The following is a 14,161-nucleotide window of genomic DNA, read 5'->3' as shown; positions in this document are numbered from 1 at the left end:
AGGCCGGCGCCGTGGCTCAACAGGCTAATCCTCTGCCTAGCGGCGCCGGTACACCGGGTTCTAGTCCCGGTCGGGGCGCTGGATTCTGTCCCGGTTGCCCCTCTTCCAGGCCAGCCCTCTGCTATGGCCCAGGAGTGCAATGGAGGATGGCCCAAGTGCTTGGGCCCTGCACCCCATGGGAGACCAGGATAAGCACCTGGCTCCTGCCTTTGGATTAGCGCGGTGCGCCGGCCGTGGTGGCCATTGGAGGGTGAACCAACAGCAAAAGGAAGACCTTTCTCTCTGTCTCTCTCTCTCTCTCACTGTCCACTCTGCCTGTCAAAAAAAAAAAATTATTTCATCTAAAATAGTAAAACAAAGTTAGCTAACTATACACACACATAAAAAAGAACTCAGTGAAAATTACATTATTTTCAGCCTGGTTAATATATTTGGACTCTCTTTTCAGATCAAATGCATTGTGAACACTTTCTCAGGTTGCTATAATCTTATTAAGTGTCTTTTTAATGGCTAAATTTCAATGATGAGTCAATTTTTAAAATTTTTTTTAAGATTTATTTATAGCCGGCGCTGCGGCTCACTAGGCTAATCTTCCACCTTGTGGCGCCGGCACACCGGGTTCTAGTCCCGGTCGGGACACCGGATTCTGTCCCGGTTGCCCCTCTTCCAGACCAGCTCTCTGCTGTGGCCAGGGAGTGCAGTGGAGGATGGCCCAAGTGCTTGGGCCCTGCACCCACATGGGAGACCAGGATAAGTACCTGGCTCCTGCCATCGGATCAGCGCGGTGCGCCGGCTGCAGCGCACAGGCCGCGGCAGCCATTGGAGGGTGAACCAACGGCAAAGGAAGACCTTTCTCTCTGTCTCTCTCTCTCACTGTTCACTCTGCCTGTCAAAAAAAAAAAGAAAAAAAAAAAAGATTTATTTATGGGGCTGGTTCTGTGGCGTAGCGGGTTAATTCGCCACCTATGAAGGCAGCATCCCATATGGGTGCCAGTTCAAGACCCGGCTGTTCTACTTCCAATCCAGCTCCCTACGAATGTGACATGGAAAACAGCAGAAGATGGTACAAATGCTCGGGCCCTTCCATGCATGTGGGAGACCTGGAAGAAGCTCTGGGCTCCTGATTTCAGCCTGGACCACCCTTAGCTGTTGCAACCATTTGGGGAGTGAACCAGCAGAGAGAAGATCTCTGTAACTCCTTCAGATAATTAAATAAATCTAATAAAAATAATTTCCTTTTTTAAAAAGATTTACTTATTTGCTGGGTGGCAGGGGCCCAAATACTTAGGCCTCCCAGGTGCATGAGCAGGAGGCTGTATCAGAAGTGGAGCAGCCGGGACTTCAATCAGTGCTTGCATGGGATGCCAGTGAGGCAGGCAGCGGCTTAACATGCTATACTACAATGCCAGCCCCAAATAGCACCTTTAAACCATGCCCTAAATTGTGGTCATTGAGTTGCTGGAAATCCTAGTTATTATATATTCTCGATTCTTACGGTGTATATATGATATTAACGTGTCTTGAACACTAGTAGAAATCTACACTGGGGTAATACCTTGCACAGCAGGTTAAGCCGACACTTGGGACGCCCATATCTCATATCAGAGTGCCTGGTTCGAGTTCTGGCTACACCTTTCTCTCCTTCATTTTTGTTTTAAGATTTATTTATTATTTATTTAAAAGGCAGAATTACAGAGACAGAGGGTGAGCGAGAGAGAGACTGTGAGATCTTCCATTTGTTCATTCACTCCCCAAATGGCTACAATGGCCAGAGGTGGGCCAGATGGAAGCCAGGAGCCTGGAACCTCATCAGGAGCTCCCACCTGGGTGGCAGGGATCCAAGTTCTTGGGCCATCTTCCACTGCTTTCCCAGGCCCGACAGCAGGAGCTGGATCAGATGAAGCAGCCTGGACTCATACTGGAGTTCATATGGAACACTGGCATTGTATATAACAGCTTAACCCACTGGCCCACCCCCTTCCTTTTTTTTTTTTGACAGGCAGATTTAGACAGAGAGAGAAAGGTCTTCTTTTCCATTGGTTCACCCCACAAATGGCCACTACGGCCGGCGTGTTGCAGCTGGTGCGCCGCGCCGATCTGAAGCCAGGAGCCAGATGCTTCCTCCTGGTCTCCTATGCGGGTGCAGGGCCCAAGGACTTGGGCCATCCTCCACTGCCTTCCCAGGCCACAGCAGAGGGCTGGACTGGAAGAGGAGCAACCGGGACAGAATCCGGTGCCCCAACTGGGACTAGAACCCAGGGTGCCAGCACCAGAGGCGGAGGATTAGCCTAGTGAGCCACGGCGCCGGCCCCACCCCCTTCCTTTTTAAAAGATTTAATTTATTTATTTGAAAGTCAATGTTGGGGGTGGGGGGGAGACAGAGAGAGGGAGACAGAGAGAGAGAGAGAGATCTTCCATTTGCTGGTTCACTCCCCAGATGGCCACACCACAACAGCCAGGGTTGGGCCAGGTTGAAACCAGGAGTCAGGAGTTTCATCTGGGTCTCCCACATGAATGGCAGCAGCCCAACCAACTGGGGCCAGGCATCTTCCACTGCTTTCCCAGGTGTATCAGCAGGGGCTGGATCAGAAGTGGAACAGCCAGGACTCAAACCAGCACTCATATGGGATGGCAGCATTGTTGCTGCAAGCAGCAGCTTAACCCACTGCGCCACAATGCCGGCCCCACATGCCTCATTTACACATCACTCTCAGATGCATTATGGCATCCTCCTGTTACTGCCTTAGCAGGATAAACAAATTCTACCCTCCCTAAGTGTCTGTTGTACATGTGAAGCACTGGGACGAGATGAGTGAGGTACCACTCCTACCCCTGGGAAGGGTAACAGAAGCTATGCCCAGAGTAGGAGAGCAAGAGAACAGGAAGAAGGAAACAAACAAAGGAGTGGTTGGTTCTACCCAGAGGGAAGGGGGGATGGAGCCACCAGGTGGGGATGCAGAGGTGGTGACTGGGACACGAGCCAGCGCTGACATGGGATGCCAGCATCACAGGTGGCGGCTGTGGTTAATTAAACATTACCCACCCCATCTTTTTTTATAGAGATGTATTTATTTACTTGAAAGGGAGAGAGAAAGAGAAAGAGAAAGAATCTTCCACCTGTTGCTTCACTCCCCAGAAGGCTGCTATAGCCAGCCAGGGCTGGGCCAAGCCAAAGCCAGAAGCCTAGAACTCCATTCTGGTCTTCCACATGGCTGGAAGGGACCCAAGTACTTGACCATCTTCGGCTGCTTTCTCAGGTGCATCAGCAAGAATTTGGATAGTAAGTGGAGTAGCTGGGACTCGAGCCGGCACTGCAATATGGGATGCTGGAAAGCAGTGGCTTTAACCTGCTGCACCACAATGCTGGCCACCCCCTTCCATTCTCTTTTAAGTGAATTTTATGTAATTGAGTTTACAAATTTATATTCAAAAAATCTGATGAACTCAGTTTCTTCTTACCTTCATTGTATCGACGTAAGTTTGACTCAATTGTTGGATGCAATTAAGCAGCTTCTTCCTATCTCCCAAGGAACTAAAATTACAAGAAGACAAGACAACGTATCACTGTTTGCTTAATAAGAACCCCTGGAGTATATAGTGGCACACAATCGACTCCGGATTATCTATACTAATACGCAGGTTAGACTGGAGGGACAATCAATAATTCAAACGTACTCCTCCCAGAAACTCTGTTGCTGCTTTGCTCCTAAGATCTGAGCTTGCCTGCTGCGCCAGTGCAGGTCTCCCCCAAGGTTCTGCCCATGATCCTCTTCCCTCGTAACGCAGACTTCGGTGCGTCCTACACCTCTGCTGCCAACTCCGTGCAGGCCTCAAACCCAAGTCAACATCTGTTCTCACAGTCCTGGCTTGACAGGAGCACCAGCTAGGACTCAAGCATGAATCAAACATACGAGGGTTTAGCCTTATTTATATTCACCTTCCAATGCCAGTAATCCCTCACAACACTCAGGTAAGAAAGCATTTCGCAGGAATTAAACATGAATAGCTCAAAATCCCCTCCTGCTTCATTTACAGTTGCTACATGGTCCAGGCTTACCAGCCTCATACCTGGCTAAGTGTCAACAAATAGCAGGGAAAGGGCAAGTTAGACTTTAGTGACCTTCTCAATAATTAGACATTTAAAAAATAAATCTTTTTGGGGCCAGTGTGTGGCATAGGGGGTGAAGCTGCAGTCTGCAATTCTGGCATCCCATATGGGTGCTGGTTCAAGACCTAGCTGCTCCACTTCCAATCCAGCCCCCTGCTAATGGCCTGGGAAAGCAGTGGAGGACGGCTCAAGTGCTTGTGCCCTGGCACCCATGTGGGAGACCCGGAAGAAGCTCCTGGCTCCAGTCTGGTTCAGTTCTGGTCATTGCCGCCATTTGGGAACTGAACCAGCAGATGGACTATCTCTGTTTCTCCCTCTCTCGCTCTGTAGCTTTGCCTTTCAAATAAATAAATTTTTAACAAAACAAATAATAATCATTGTTTGGCCTAGTGGTTGAGACACCAGATAAGGAGCTAGAGGCCCATATGACAGTGCTTGGTTCCTGACTCCAGCTTCCTGCTGTGCAGACCCTGGGAGATGGTGTGTGTTTAAATCAAGTTAAGTTCCTGCCACTCACATGAGAATCCTGGATTGAGTTCCCGATCCTGGCTCTGGCATGGCCCAGTCTCAGCTGTTGTGGGAATTGGGACGTGAGCCAGTGGATGGGAGCTCTCTGTCTCTCTGCCTCTCAAATTAATCAATCAATTTTAAAAACCACCAAAGCCCTGGTTTTTTTCCCCTTTTGCTTAGTAAAGGCATTTTTTTTTAAAAGATTTATTTATTTATTTGAAAGCCAGAGTTACAGATAGAGAGGAGAAACAGAGAGAGAGAGACAGAGACAGAGAGAGAGACAGAGACAGAGAGAGTCTTCCATCTGTTGGTGTACTCCCCAGTTGGCTGCGATGGCCGGAGCTGAGCCAATCCAAAGCCAGGAGTCAGGAGCTTCTTCGAGGCCTCCCACACGGGTGAGGGGCCCAAGGACTTGGGCCATCTTGTACTGCTTTCCCAGGCCATAGCAGAGCTGGATTGGAAGTGGAATAGCCGGGTCTCGGACTGGTGCCCTTATGGGATGCCGGCGCTTAAGGCCAGGGCGTTAACCTGCTACGCCACAGCACCAGCCCCTAGTAAAGGCATTAAACAAAGATTTAAAGTAGTCTTGGGCCAGGATATTTGGACTAAAAAAGATTTTATTTCTGTATTTTAACATTTCTGAAATCTAATGTCTCATTTTCTATTTCCTAGGGAAACCTTTATAAATCAATAGTTTAAATGGAAGGAATAGAAAAGTTATCTGTCTAAACTTGATTCGCCCCCAAAAGAAAAGTGCTGTACATGCACGTCACTTACTTGGGGGCTAGTACTTTGGCAACAGGAATGGGCAACTAGAAGGGTGAAATGGAAGTGACAGTAAGACCATGTAAGGGCACACTCACGAGCTGCTGGCACTGGTGTCACTGAGCTGATCCCACCGGCACCCTGCAAGGCAGGGCTACCCAGAACTTGGTGCGTTGATGGAAATATGCTCTGTCTGCCCAGTCCAGCATGGCGGCCACGAGCCCTGCGTGGTCTAAGCTCTGGAAATATGGCTAGTGCGACGGAGGATCTCAACTTTAAATTTCATCTAATTTTTACAAGTTTAAACATGTGGCTAGTAGCTCCCACAGGACAACACAGCTCTAAGAAGTCCTGCAAAGTCTGTCTCAGAATGGCCAGGTGGGCAGAAGGCTTGTGCTATATAGTGTCCTCTGGAACTTTGTCAGTTTTAGTCACACATGTCCCCAGTTTCTGGACGAATGCCTGGCACACAGTGAACTTCTCACAAATTCTTGCTGAATGAATCAATAGTATTTGGGGCCACAAAGTAGTATATGGTTCCCTTGAACACAAAGACCTCATTTAGAACAAATTTCATTTAGTCCAAATAGTAAGCAACCATGTACAAGGGGTCTTAAAAGTTTTATGGGAAATGTACATAATGAAAAAAAACTATGCATAGATTTCAAAAATTTTTAGCATCAAAAATTTCACTTTTAAGAAAATTCTTTTTATTTTTATTTTTTTCAGTTAATTTGAAAGAAAGAAAGGAACAGAGATGATAAAGATCTTCCACTTACTGGTTCACATCCCAAATGCCACAGCAGCAGGGCTGGGCTCGGCTGAAACCAGGAGCCAGGAACCCAGTGTTGGCCTCCGAAGTAGGTGGCAGGGACCCAAATACTTGAGCCACCACCTGCTGCCTCTCAGGGTGCGCATGAGCAGAGCCAGCAGGCAGAGCCAGTCAACTCTGATACGGGATCCAGGAGTTCCTAGTGGCGTCTGCACCAGTGCTCCAAACGCCTGCCCTGCATACTTAAATTCTAATCTCAGGCTGGCGCCGCAGCTCACTAGGCTAATCCTCCGCCTAGCGGCGCCGGCACACCGGGTTCTAGTCCCAGTTGGGGCGCCGGATTCTTTCCCGGTTGCCCCTTTTCCAGGCCAGCCCTCTGCTGTGGCCAGGGAGTGCAGTGGAGGATGGCTCAAGTGCTTGGGCCCTGCACCCCATGGGAGACCAGGAGAAACACCTGGCTCCTGCCATCGGATCAGCGCGGTGCACCGGCTGCAGAGCGCCAACCACGGCAGCCATTGGAGGGTGAACCAACAGCAAAAGGAAGACCTTTCTCTCTCTCTCTTTCTCTCACTGTCCACTCTTCCTGTCAAAAAAAAAAATTCTAATCTCATTTTACTACCCTCAAACACACACAAGAACGAGACAGTGAGAAGGACTCAGAGGACTGAGGGTCTGAAATGTGGTTATGAAGCAGCCAAGATTCGGTCACTGAAGGTTCTGGCCCACAGGTCATCAGCTGAAAGCCACTCGCAGGTCTCACAGGGGTCTTCCTTCCCAATCTACTTCTGTGATCAATTACTAAGCCACAGAACAAGGAGTGATTCAGTGTAATCCCTTGTTGTGATTCTTTGGTTACTGTTACCACAAACAGCAATTTCCTAAGGGGAATTCCGCAAGAACATATTTTACCATCACTGCCAGTTCCCTAACAGAAACCAAATCTTCATTTTAAGGAATATTAACACGGGATCCTCAATTTTAAAGTGGTTCCATTCTAATCTAGACCTGGAACCTCCAGTCGAACAGAGACATCCACATGAGTGTGTAATTTATTAAGGGTGAATTAACATTTTACATTCATTGTCTCATTATTATCCTTTCACAGCTGTAGAAACTGAAGGATTAAACAATTTGTCCCCAAATCATATAACTAAAAAATGCCAAATTATTTTGCATAGTGTCTTTAAATCTAAAACCAAGGATATATCCCAGTGTTTTTTTTCTTTTTGAAAGTCAGAGTTACACACAGAGGGAGAGAGATCTTCCATCTGCTGGTTCACTCCCTACGCAACGGCCAGGGCCGGGCCAAGCCTAAGCCAGGAGCTTCATTCCAGGTCTCCCACCTGGGTGGCAGGGGGCCAAGTACTTGGGGCATCTTCCACTGCTCCCAGGCCATTAGCAGGGAGCTGGATCAGAAGACGAGCAGCTAGGACTTGAACCCGTGCCCATAGAGGATGCTGGAGCCACAGGAGGCAGCTTAAGCTGTGATGCCACAAGCCCCCCCCGCCCCGCCAAATCTCACCTTAAAATAGCTCTAGAAAGACTTAGAAATATGTTCAACACAGAGCTGAAGCTTTGCACAGAGAGAGGTTACAAGACAAATTGTCATTCTTACCTTATCCCAAGATTCTCAAGAAGAGATTCATCAAGAAAGGGCAGTAATGACCCTGTGATTTTGTTTTCTATGGAAGAAAGGGGAGAAGAAAACAAATTTAATCTTTACAACATATGCCTTTCAATGTCTTCCAATGGGGAGCTACGAGAATTTACTCAGCTCAGCATTCATTCAGGACCCGAGTAGAGACTGGGCCAAGTACAAACTGCCCTTCTTATCCACGGGTTCTAATATTTCGGGCCTCACATCTGTGAATTCAACCAAACGTGAACAGAAGCCGTTCAGGGGAAAACTGCATCTCACTGAGCACGTGCAGGCTTTCTCTTCTCATGACTCCACAGACTTCCATCGCATTGGGTACTATCAGTAATCTAGAGATGATTTGACATATAAGGGAGGGGCCGGCGCCGTGGCGTAGCAGGTAAAGCCACCACCTGCATCCCATATGGGCGCTGGTTCGACTGTTCCACTTCCAATCCAGCTCTCTGCTATGGCCTGGGAAAGCAGTGGAAGATGGCCCAAGTCCTCGGGCCCCTAAACCCACGAGAGAGACCCGGAAGAAGCTCCAGGCTCCTGGCTTCAGATCAGCGCAGTTCCAGCTGTTGCAGCCATTTGGGGAGTGAACCAGCGGATGAAGACCTCTCTCTTGTTCTCTCTGCCTCTGCCTCTTGTAACTCTGCCTTTCAAACAGATAAATAAATCTTTTAAATATATATATATATATATATATATATATACATATGGTGTGCATGCTCATTTGCAAATACTACACCATTTCACAAACGGGACGTGAGAATCCCCAGATTTTGTGATCTGTGAGAGGCCTTGGAACCAAATCCCCTTGGATACCAAGAGAAACGTCCACCATATTTTGGTTTGCTACTTATAAAGTCTAATTTTAATCAGATAACTAAACCAAGCAGATATTTTTGACAATCGGACAAAAACATTTTGTTTGTGTAAGCGACTCGCGAGGAAGGCCAGGCGAGGTCGGGAGTGCAGCCGAGCGCTGTGGGTGCTGCGGGTGCTGCCTGCCAGCAGCCCCCTGCACTTCTAGAAAGGCAGAGTTTCAGAGCGGGGTAGGCAAGGAGAGTTCAGTTTTTTGTTTTTTCTTTTTTTAAGAATCATCAGGCTAAAACCAGTACCTGAGGGGTGTGTTCACAGTGTTGATTTCATTTCTATTCATTTCTAAACCCCCCCCCCATTTTAAAGAACTATAGGGACTGGCACTGTGGTGTAGCAGGTAAAGCCGCTGTCTACAGTGCCAGCATCCCATGTGGGCGCCACATGTCCCGGCTGCTCCACTTCTGATCCAGCTCCCTGCTAATGGCCTGGGAAAAGTCATGGAGGATGGCCCATGTGTTTGGGCCCCTGCCATGCATGTGGGAGACCCAGATGAAGCTCCTGGCTCCTGGCTTTTGAAATAGATTTATTTATTTGAAAGGCAGAGTTACAGAGAGGCAGAGGCAGAGAGAGATCTTCCATCCACTAGCGCCAGTATCATATATGGGTGCCAGTTTGAGTCCCAGCTGCTCCACTTCTGATCCAGCTCCCTGCTAAGGCACCTGGGAAAGCACCCATGTGGGAGGCCCAGAGGAAGCTTCTGGCTTCAGCCCTGCCCAGCCTTGGCTGTTGCAGCCATTTGGAGAGTGAACCAGGGATGGAAGAACTCTCTCTCTCTGTCTCTCCTTCTTCTCTCTCTAACTCTGCCATTCAAATAAATTAAATCTTTAAGAAAAAGTATTATTCAAATATAAGAATATTATTAGCATAGTATTGCTAAAAATTTGGTAGGTAATAAAGAGGGGAAAAGTAACTATCTATAAATTTGAATATGCATAGTACGTATACTGAATTACACAGTAAGCAGGAAGTAAATGCTAATCTCACAGATTTTTCTTTTCTCATAGAAAAGATCATTTGCACCTTCTACCCCACTGACAGGACGGCGATATTTACGAGAAAAAGAAGCAGTCATTACTCCTGTTGCTTCTGCTACCCAAAGTGTGAGCCGCTTACAGAGCATTGTAGCTGGACTGAAAAATGCAGCAAGTGAACAACTTACAAATATCTTTGAGTCAGTTTAGTTCTATTATTTATATAATCATGTGTTTAAAATTAGATTCATATTCTGTTCTGTTTGTAGTATATTCAGCCTTCTTGAAATAGTGGATACACATTTGGCAAGTTCTACTGTACAGGGAGACGGGGGTGGGGGGAGAGAGAGTCAGGAGCTTCTTCTGGGTCTCCCACGCAGGTGCAGGGGCCCAAAGACTTGGGCCATCTTCTACTGCATTCCCAGGCCATAGCAGAGAGCTGCATTGGAAGTGGATCAGCCCGGAGTAGAATTGGCCCCATATGGGATGCTGGCACTGCTGGCGGCTGCTTTACTCGCTACATCACAGCGCCGGCCCTTATTCAATGGTTTTTGATGAGAATGCTTGTAAGAAAGAGCTGGCTTGAGTTCTTGAGTCCAAACAGCTAACCATAAAAATCCCAGCCCACACTTTGCCGTGTGGGGTGACCTTCGGGCCTCACACAACTTGTGCATACGAAGTGTGGATTATAGCACCCTGTTTCAGGGTGTTTGTGAAATAATATTCCTTAGTCAGGAAAGGGACCTTGCACCTTGTGGTTGGTTTTGTCAAATGAAATATGTATACTTGGAGAATTAGAAAATCTATTATAGGAAGACAGCACCAATCTCGGGAATCAGTCAGAAGAGGCGTTTCCTTTTGTAGGGTAAAGGTCAGCAGGGACAGGCAGACTCTCTGAAGGGGAAGATGAACAAATACAGGGAAATCAACAGTGGGTCTGACAGCTGGGGCCAGCCTGGCGGCAGGAGAGGCTGCCCAGGGCATATTCCACTTCAGCGCTCACACAGTCACAGGTAAGCTGGAGTTCAGGGGCCTGTAAGAAAACAGCCAAGCCTCACTAAAGTTTGGTCAAGACAGAGCAGATGGTAAGACAAGCAATCTGGAACATTCCATCTTCACCAAAGAAAAGCCAGCAGTGTCTTCTGTTGGCGCTAGACCATGGGTTTGAGAGAGCACAGGTCATTCTGGAGGGTGATGACGTCATCCCCACAGAGCACCACTAAGTCAGGGCCCGCCCCACAGCACGGCCGACCACATTCTGGAAACAGAAAACTAGTGCACCCCAAGAGCCATCCTTGGAGTGGAGGGATGCAAAGGGGGGAAGGAAAAAGAGAAGTGCACCTTCTTCCCACCCGCGGGTCCAGGACCACTCAAGTTCCTCCCACCCCTGTCCCCAGGGCTCTGCTCATAATTTCGAAATCTTACTGAACTTGCAAATCACAACCCTCCAAGAGCCAGCTTGCTGTGGACCACCCCAGGGCCCAGGGCATAAGTTTCACACAAAAGGTGTTTGAGGCAGGTGCTTGAGCATAAACCAAGATAGCTGATGAGAGCTCCTGACCTAAGCAGCTTCCCAGTGAGGACCCACACCCCAGCCCTCGGGGCCTTCGCTGGAGTGGTACCAGGCCTCAGCATCTCTCCCTTGGCCTGCAATTCCTCTGGAAACGGGGCGGCTCCACTGTCCCTGCCTGGCACAGCTGACAGCTCAGTGGGGGCCTGTGCTCCGCGCCATCACCACGAGAGGCCTCTAGGAGCCTCAGGGAAAGCAGGACCCAAGCGACTCCTGGACCCCGAGGGCAGGATGGGCACCTACCTTTAACCACTGCACAGGAGGCAGGCAGGCGCCATCACCGGCCAATCCAAGGCAGGCGCACATGGGGGGGACCAACCCGAGGCCCACACGTGCGCTGACCACCAGGGCTCACGGCCAACTTTGGACTGTTAAGATGACCCAGCTCTGGGGTTGCACAGACACTCCTGCAGCTAACTGCGGGGCTGTTCTATGGCACTTTTAAAGGACTGAGCACAAGCACCTCCGAGCTTTGCAAGCACAGCGAGCACGTACCGAGCCCTACTGGGGTGCTGGAGCGGGCGGCAGGAATTCAGAGGTCACCAAGTTTCCCTCCTCTTTAGGAAAACCCCAATTTCCTGAGGGCGGGGCGGGAGGCCTGGAAGCAAGCTCAAAAGCCCAGAACTGACTTTCATGTGGCAGGAGTTCAAGATCTGCGGTTACACACAGGGGTCCCCCGAGCCTGGGGAGCATGAGTGACAGCAAGCTTCCGACCAAGGTCTTCTCCCTAGCGGGGGGGCGGGGGGACCCCGAGCCCCGCCGGCAGGCGCTGGGGGCCCAGTCCTCGTTAACTCCCCGGAGGAAGACCCCGCCCGACCCTCCCCACCCGCGCGCCTCACAGCCCCCCACCCCCTCAGGGCTGCTCCTTCCTGCGAATCTCCAGCCCCCGGCTCCCCCAACTCTCCTTCCTCTGCCTCAGGACACCACTCCTGGCGGCCCCTCGCTGCAGGGCCACGCTCCCTGGTCGCCCTTCCGCGCCTCGCACTCCTTCCCGGGGGTGGCCCCTTCTCGGCGTCCGGCCCTCTGCCCCGGCCTCTGGGCCCCACCCCTCGCTCCTCAGCCGCCGCCACCACCCCCCACCCCCAGCCCGGTACCTCGGAAGCTTTTCAGCAGTCGGAGCTCGCTGAAGCCATTGCGCTCTAAGAAGGCGCACACCTGCTCCGGGCCCCAGGTCTGGTGGTCCGGGTGGAGCTCCGGGCTCAGGGACCAGTCTGCCGCGGACGGAGTGTTCGGCGGGGTTCTCGGGCTGCCATCGCATCGGGGCCGCTTAGAGGGCTGCTCACACTCCGCTCTCTGCATGGCTACACCCGGCGCCCGCCGAAGCACACTCAAGAACCGCGGCTCCCGAGCCCCGCGCAGACGCACTAACAACCCAACCTCAGCGGCGAGACGGCGCAGCATCACCCTTTTATTGGCCTCTCGCGCAGGCGCACTGGCAGCTCAGCCCTACGGCCCGGCCGGCCCGGGGGCCTAGCCCCGGGCTTCTGCGCAGACGCAATGGCAAAGGCGCAGAGAGAGCGGCGTTTCCGCGGAAGGGCGGGGCCGGAGCCGGGCACGGCAGAGGGCAGAGGTGGCGGCGGGGGAGCTGCGAGGGCGGCTTAGGGGCGGCCATACCCTGGCTGCGGGGTGTTCGCGTTCGTGGAGTACTACTCTAGGCCACTCCTCGATGCCCCGGGCTGCCAACATCTTCCTTATGTAGAGAAACGACGGGCGAGGTGCGGGGCTGGAAGCCCCTGGAACAGTCACGCCTGCCGGGAGGGCGGCCTCCCGCGTTTCACAGTCCCCATGGAACAGGGCAGTAGGGCTGACAGATTGTCACCTTCCCCCACTTCCTCCCATCCGAAAGCCGCCTGATGTCCCCCAGACTCCTCGCAGAACAGCTAGCGAGGGCACAGGGAAGCTTGCGAAACAGTCAAGGGGAAAGTTCCCAGAGGATTCTGGAAACACCCCCACTTCCCGGCAGCAGGATCCCTCTTCAACCAGATACAGCCCCAGCCCCACCCACGTGCGGCCTGCGCAGTCTTGCAAGAACAGACGGTAGACCCAGAGCCGGTTGTAAAGCTCAGGCCTGCAGAGCCGGCATCCCATGTAGGCTCTGTTTCCAGTCCCAGCTGCTCCTCTTCGGGTCCTGCTCTCTGCTATGGCCTGGGAAAGCAGTGGAGGATGGCCCAAGTACTTGGGCCCCTGTACCTGCGTGGGAGCTCCTGGCTCCTGGCTTCAGATGGGCCCAGCTCCGGCCATTTGGGGAGTAAACCAGCAGATGGAAGACCTCTCTCTCTCCCGTTCAGTAGCTCTACCTCTGTAACTCTTTCAAATAAATAAATAAATCTTTAAAAAACAATAACACCAGTCTGACACCCCTCTTTGCTTCAGTAAAGCAACCTGGCTCTGCTGAGGTTGGTCTCCACCTCCTCCTGGAGACTGAAAAACCAGCACCCGGAGGTGTTCAAGACTTAGCATGGTGGTGCTGGAACCTGACAGGGTTTTTCATGTCTTAACCCCTTCCCTCCAAACTTTTCTCTCTGTGGCAACTGGGGTGAGGACCACGAAGTGACCGTTGAGTGTCCAGCACACGTGGCTACCTGCACTCCCAGAGGGAGCCCCAGGGTGAACCGTCCGGTGACGCAGAATCCCTGCCATCTCTCACTTGCTCTCTCCCACCATCTCCATTCTTCAAGAGAGAGACCATGGATGTCTGGGACCCGGAACAATGTAGTGGAGACTGTGAGTGCCTGGCCAACGCTACTCCTTGGTGAGACTCAAAGTTCCCCAGGTGAAAGTCAGACCCAGATGATTTGATAGGGTATCCAAGTGTCAGTTAGCCCCCTCCCCCTTTGTTTTAGATTTATTTATTTACTTGAAAGGCAGAGTTACAGAGAGGCAGAGGGAGGGAGAGAAAGAGAGACAGAGAAAGTATTCCATCCACTGATTCACTCCCCAGATG

At 51.0% G+C, this 14,161-nt stretch overlaps 1 protein-coding gene across 12 annotated transcripts in view; it reads right to left on the bottom strand.

Moving 5' to 3' along the window:
- SAMHD1 (SAM and HD domain containing deoxynucleoside triphosphate triphosphohydrolase 1) overlaps positions 1-12,600 on the bottom strand; it is a 46,183-nt gene extending 33,583 nt beyond the window's left edge. For all 12 annotated transcript variants that reach the window (XM_089308007.1, XM_089308003.1, XM_089308004.1 and 9 more), the window contains exons 1-3: positions 12,312-12,600; positions 7,771-7,837; positions 3,460-3,532 (exon numbers count right to left, since the gene is read on the bottom strand). Coding sequence is in view for 6 of the 12 variants with exons in the window: in XM_089308003.1 (XP_089164129.1) it covers positions 3,460-3,532; positions 7,771-7,837; positions 12,312-12,516 (345 nt within the window). In the remaining 6 variants the exon portion in view is untranslated. The remainder of the gene's footprint in view (positions 1-3,459; positions 3,533-7,770; positions 7,838-12,311) is intronic.
- Between the last annotated feature and the right edge of the window lie 1,561 nt (positions 12,601-14,161).

Source organism: Oryctolagus cuniculus, chromosome 11 (assembly GCF_051225735.1).
Source record: "Oryctolagus cuniculus isolate XC-2025 breed Fujian yellow rabbit chromosome 11, ASM5122573v1, whole genome shotgun sequence".
In the NCBI taxonomy this organism is placed as follows: domain Eukaryota; kingdom Metazoa; phylum Chordata; class Mammalia; order Lagomorpha; family Leporidae; genus Oryctolagus; species Oryctolagus cuniculus.
Note: the sequence above shows the minus strand (reverse complement) of the source record. Positions and strands in the feature narration are given on the sequence as shown.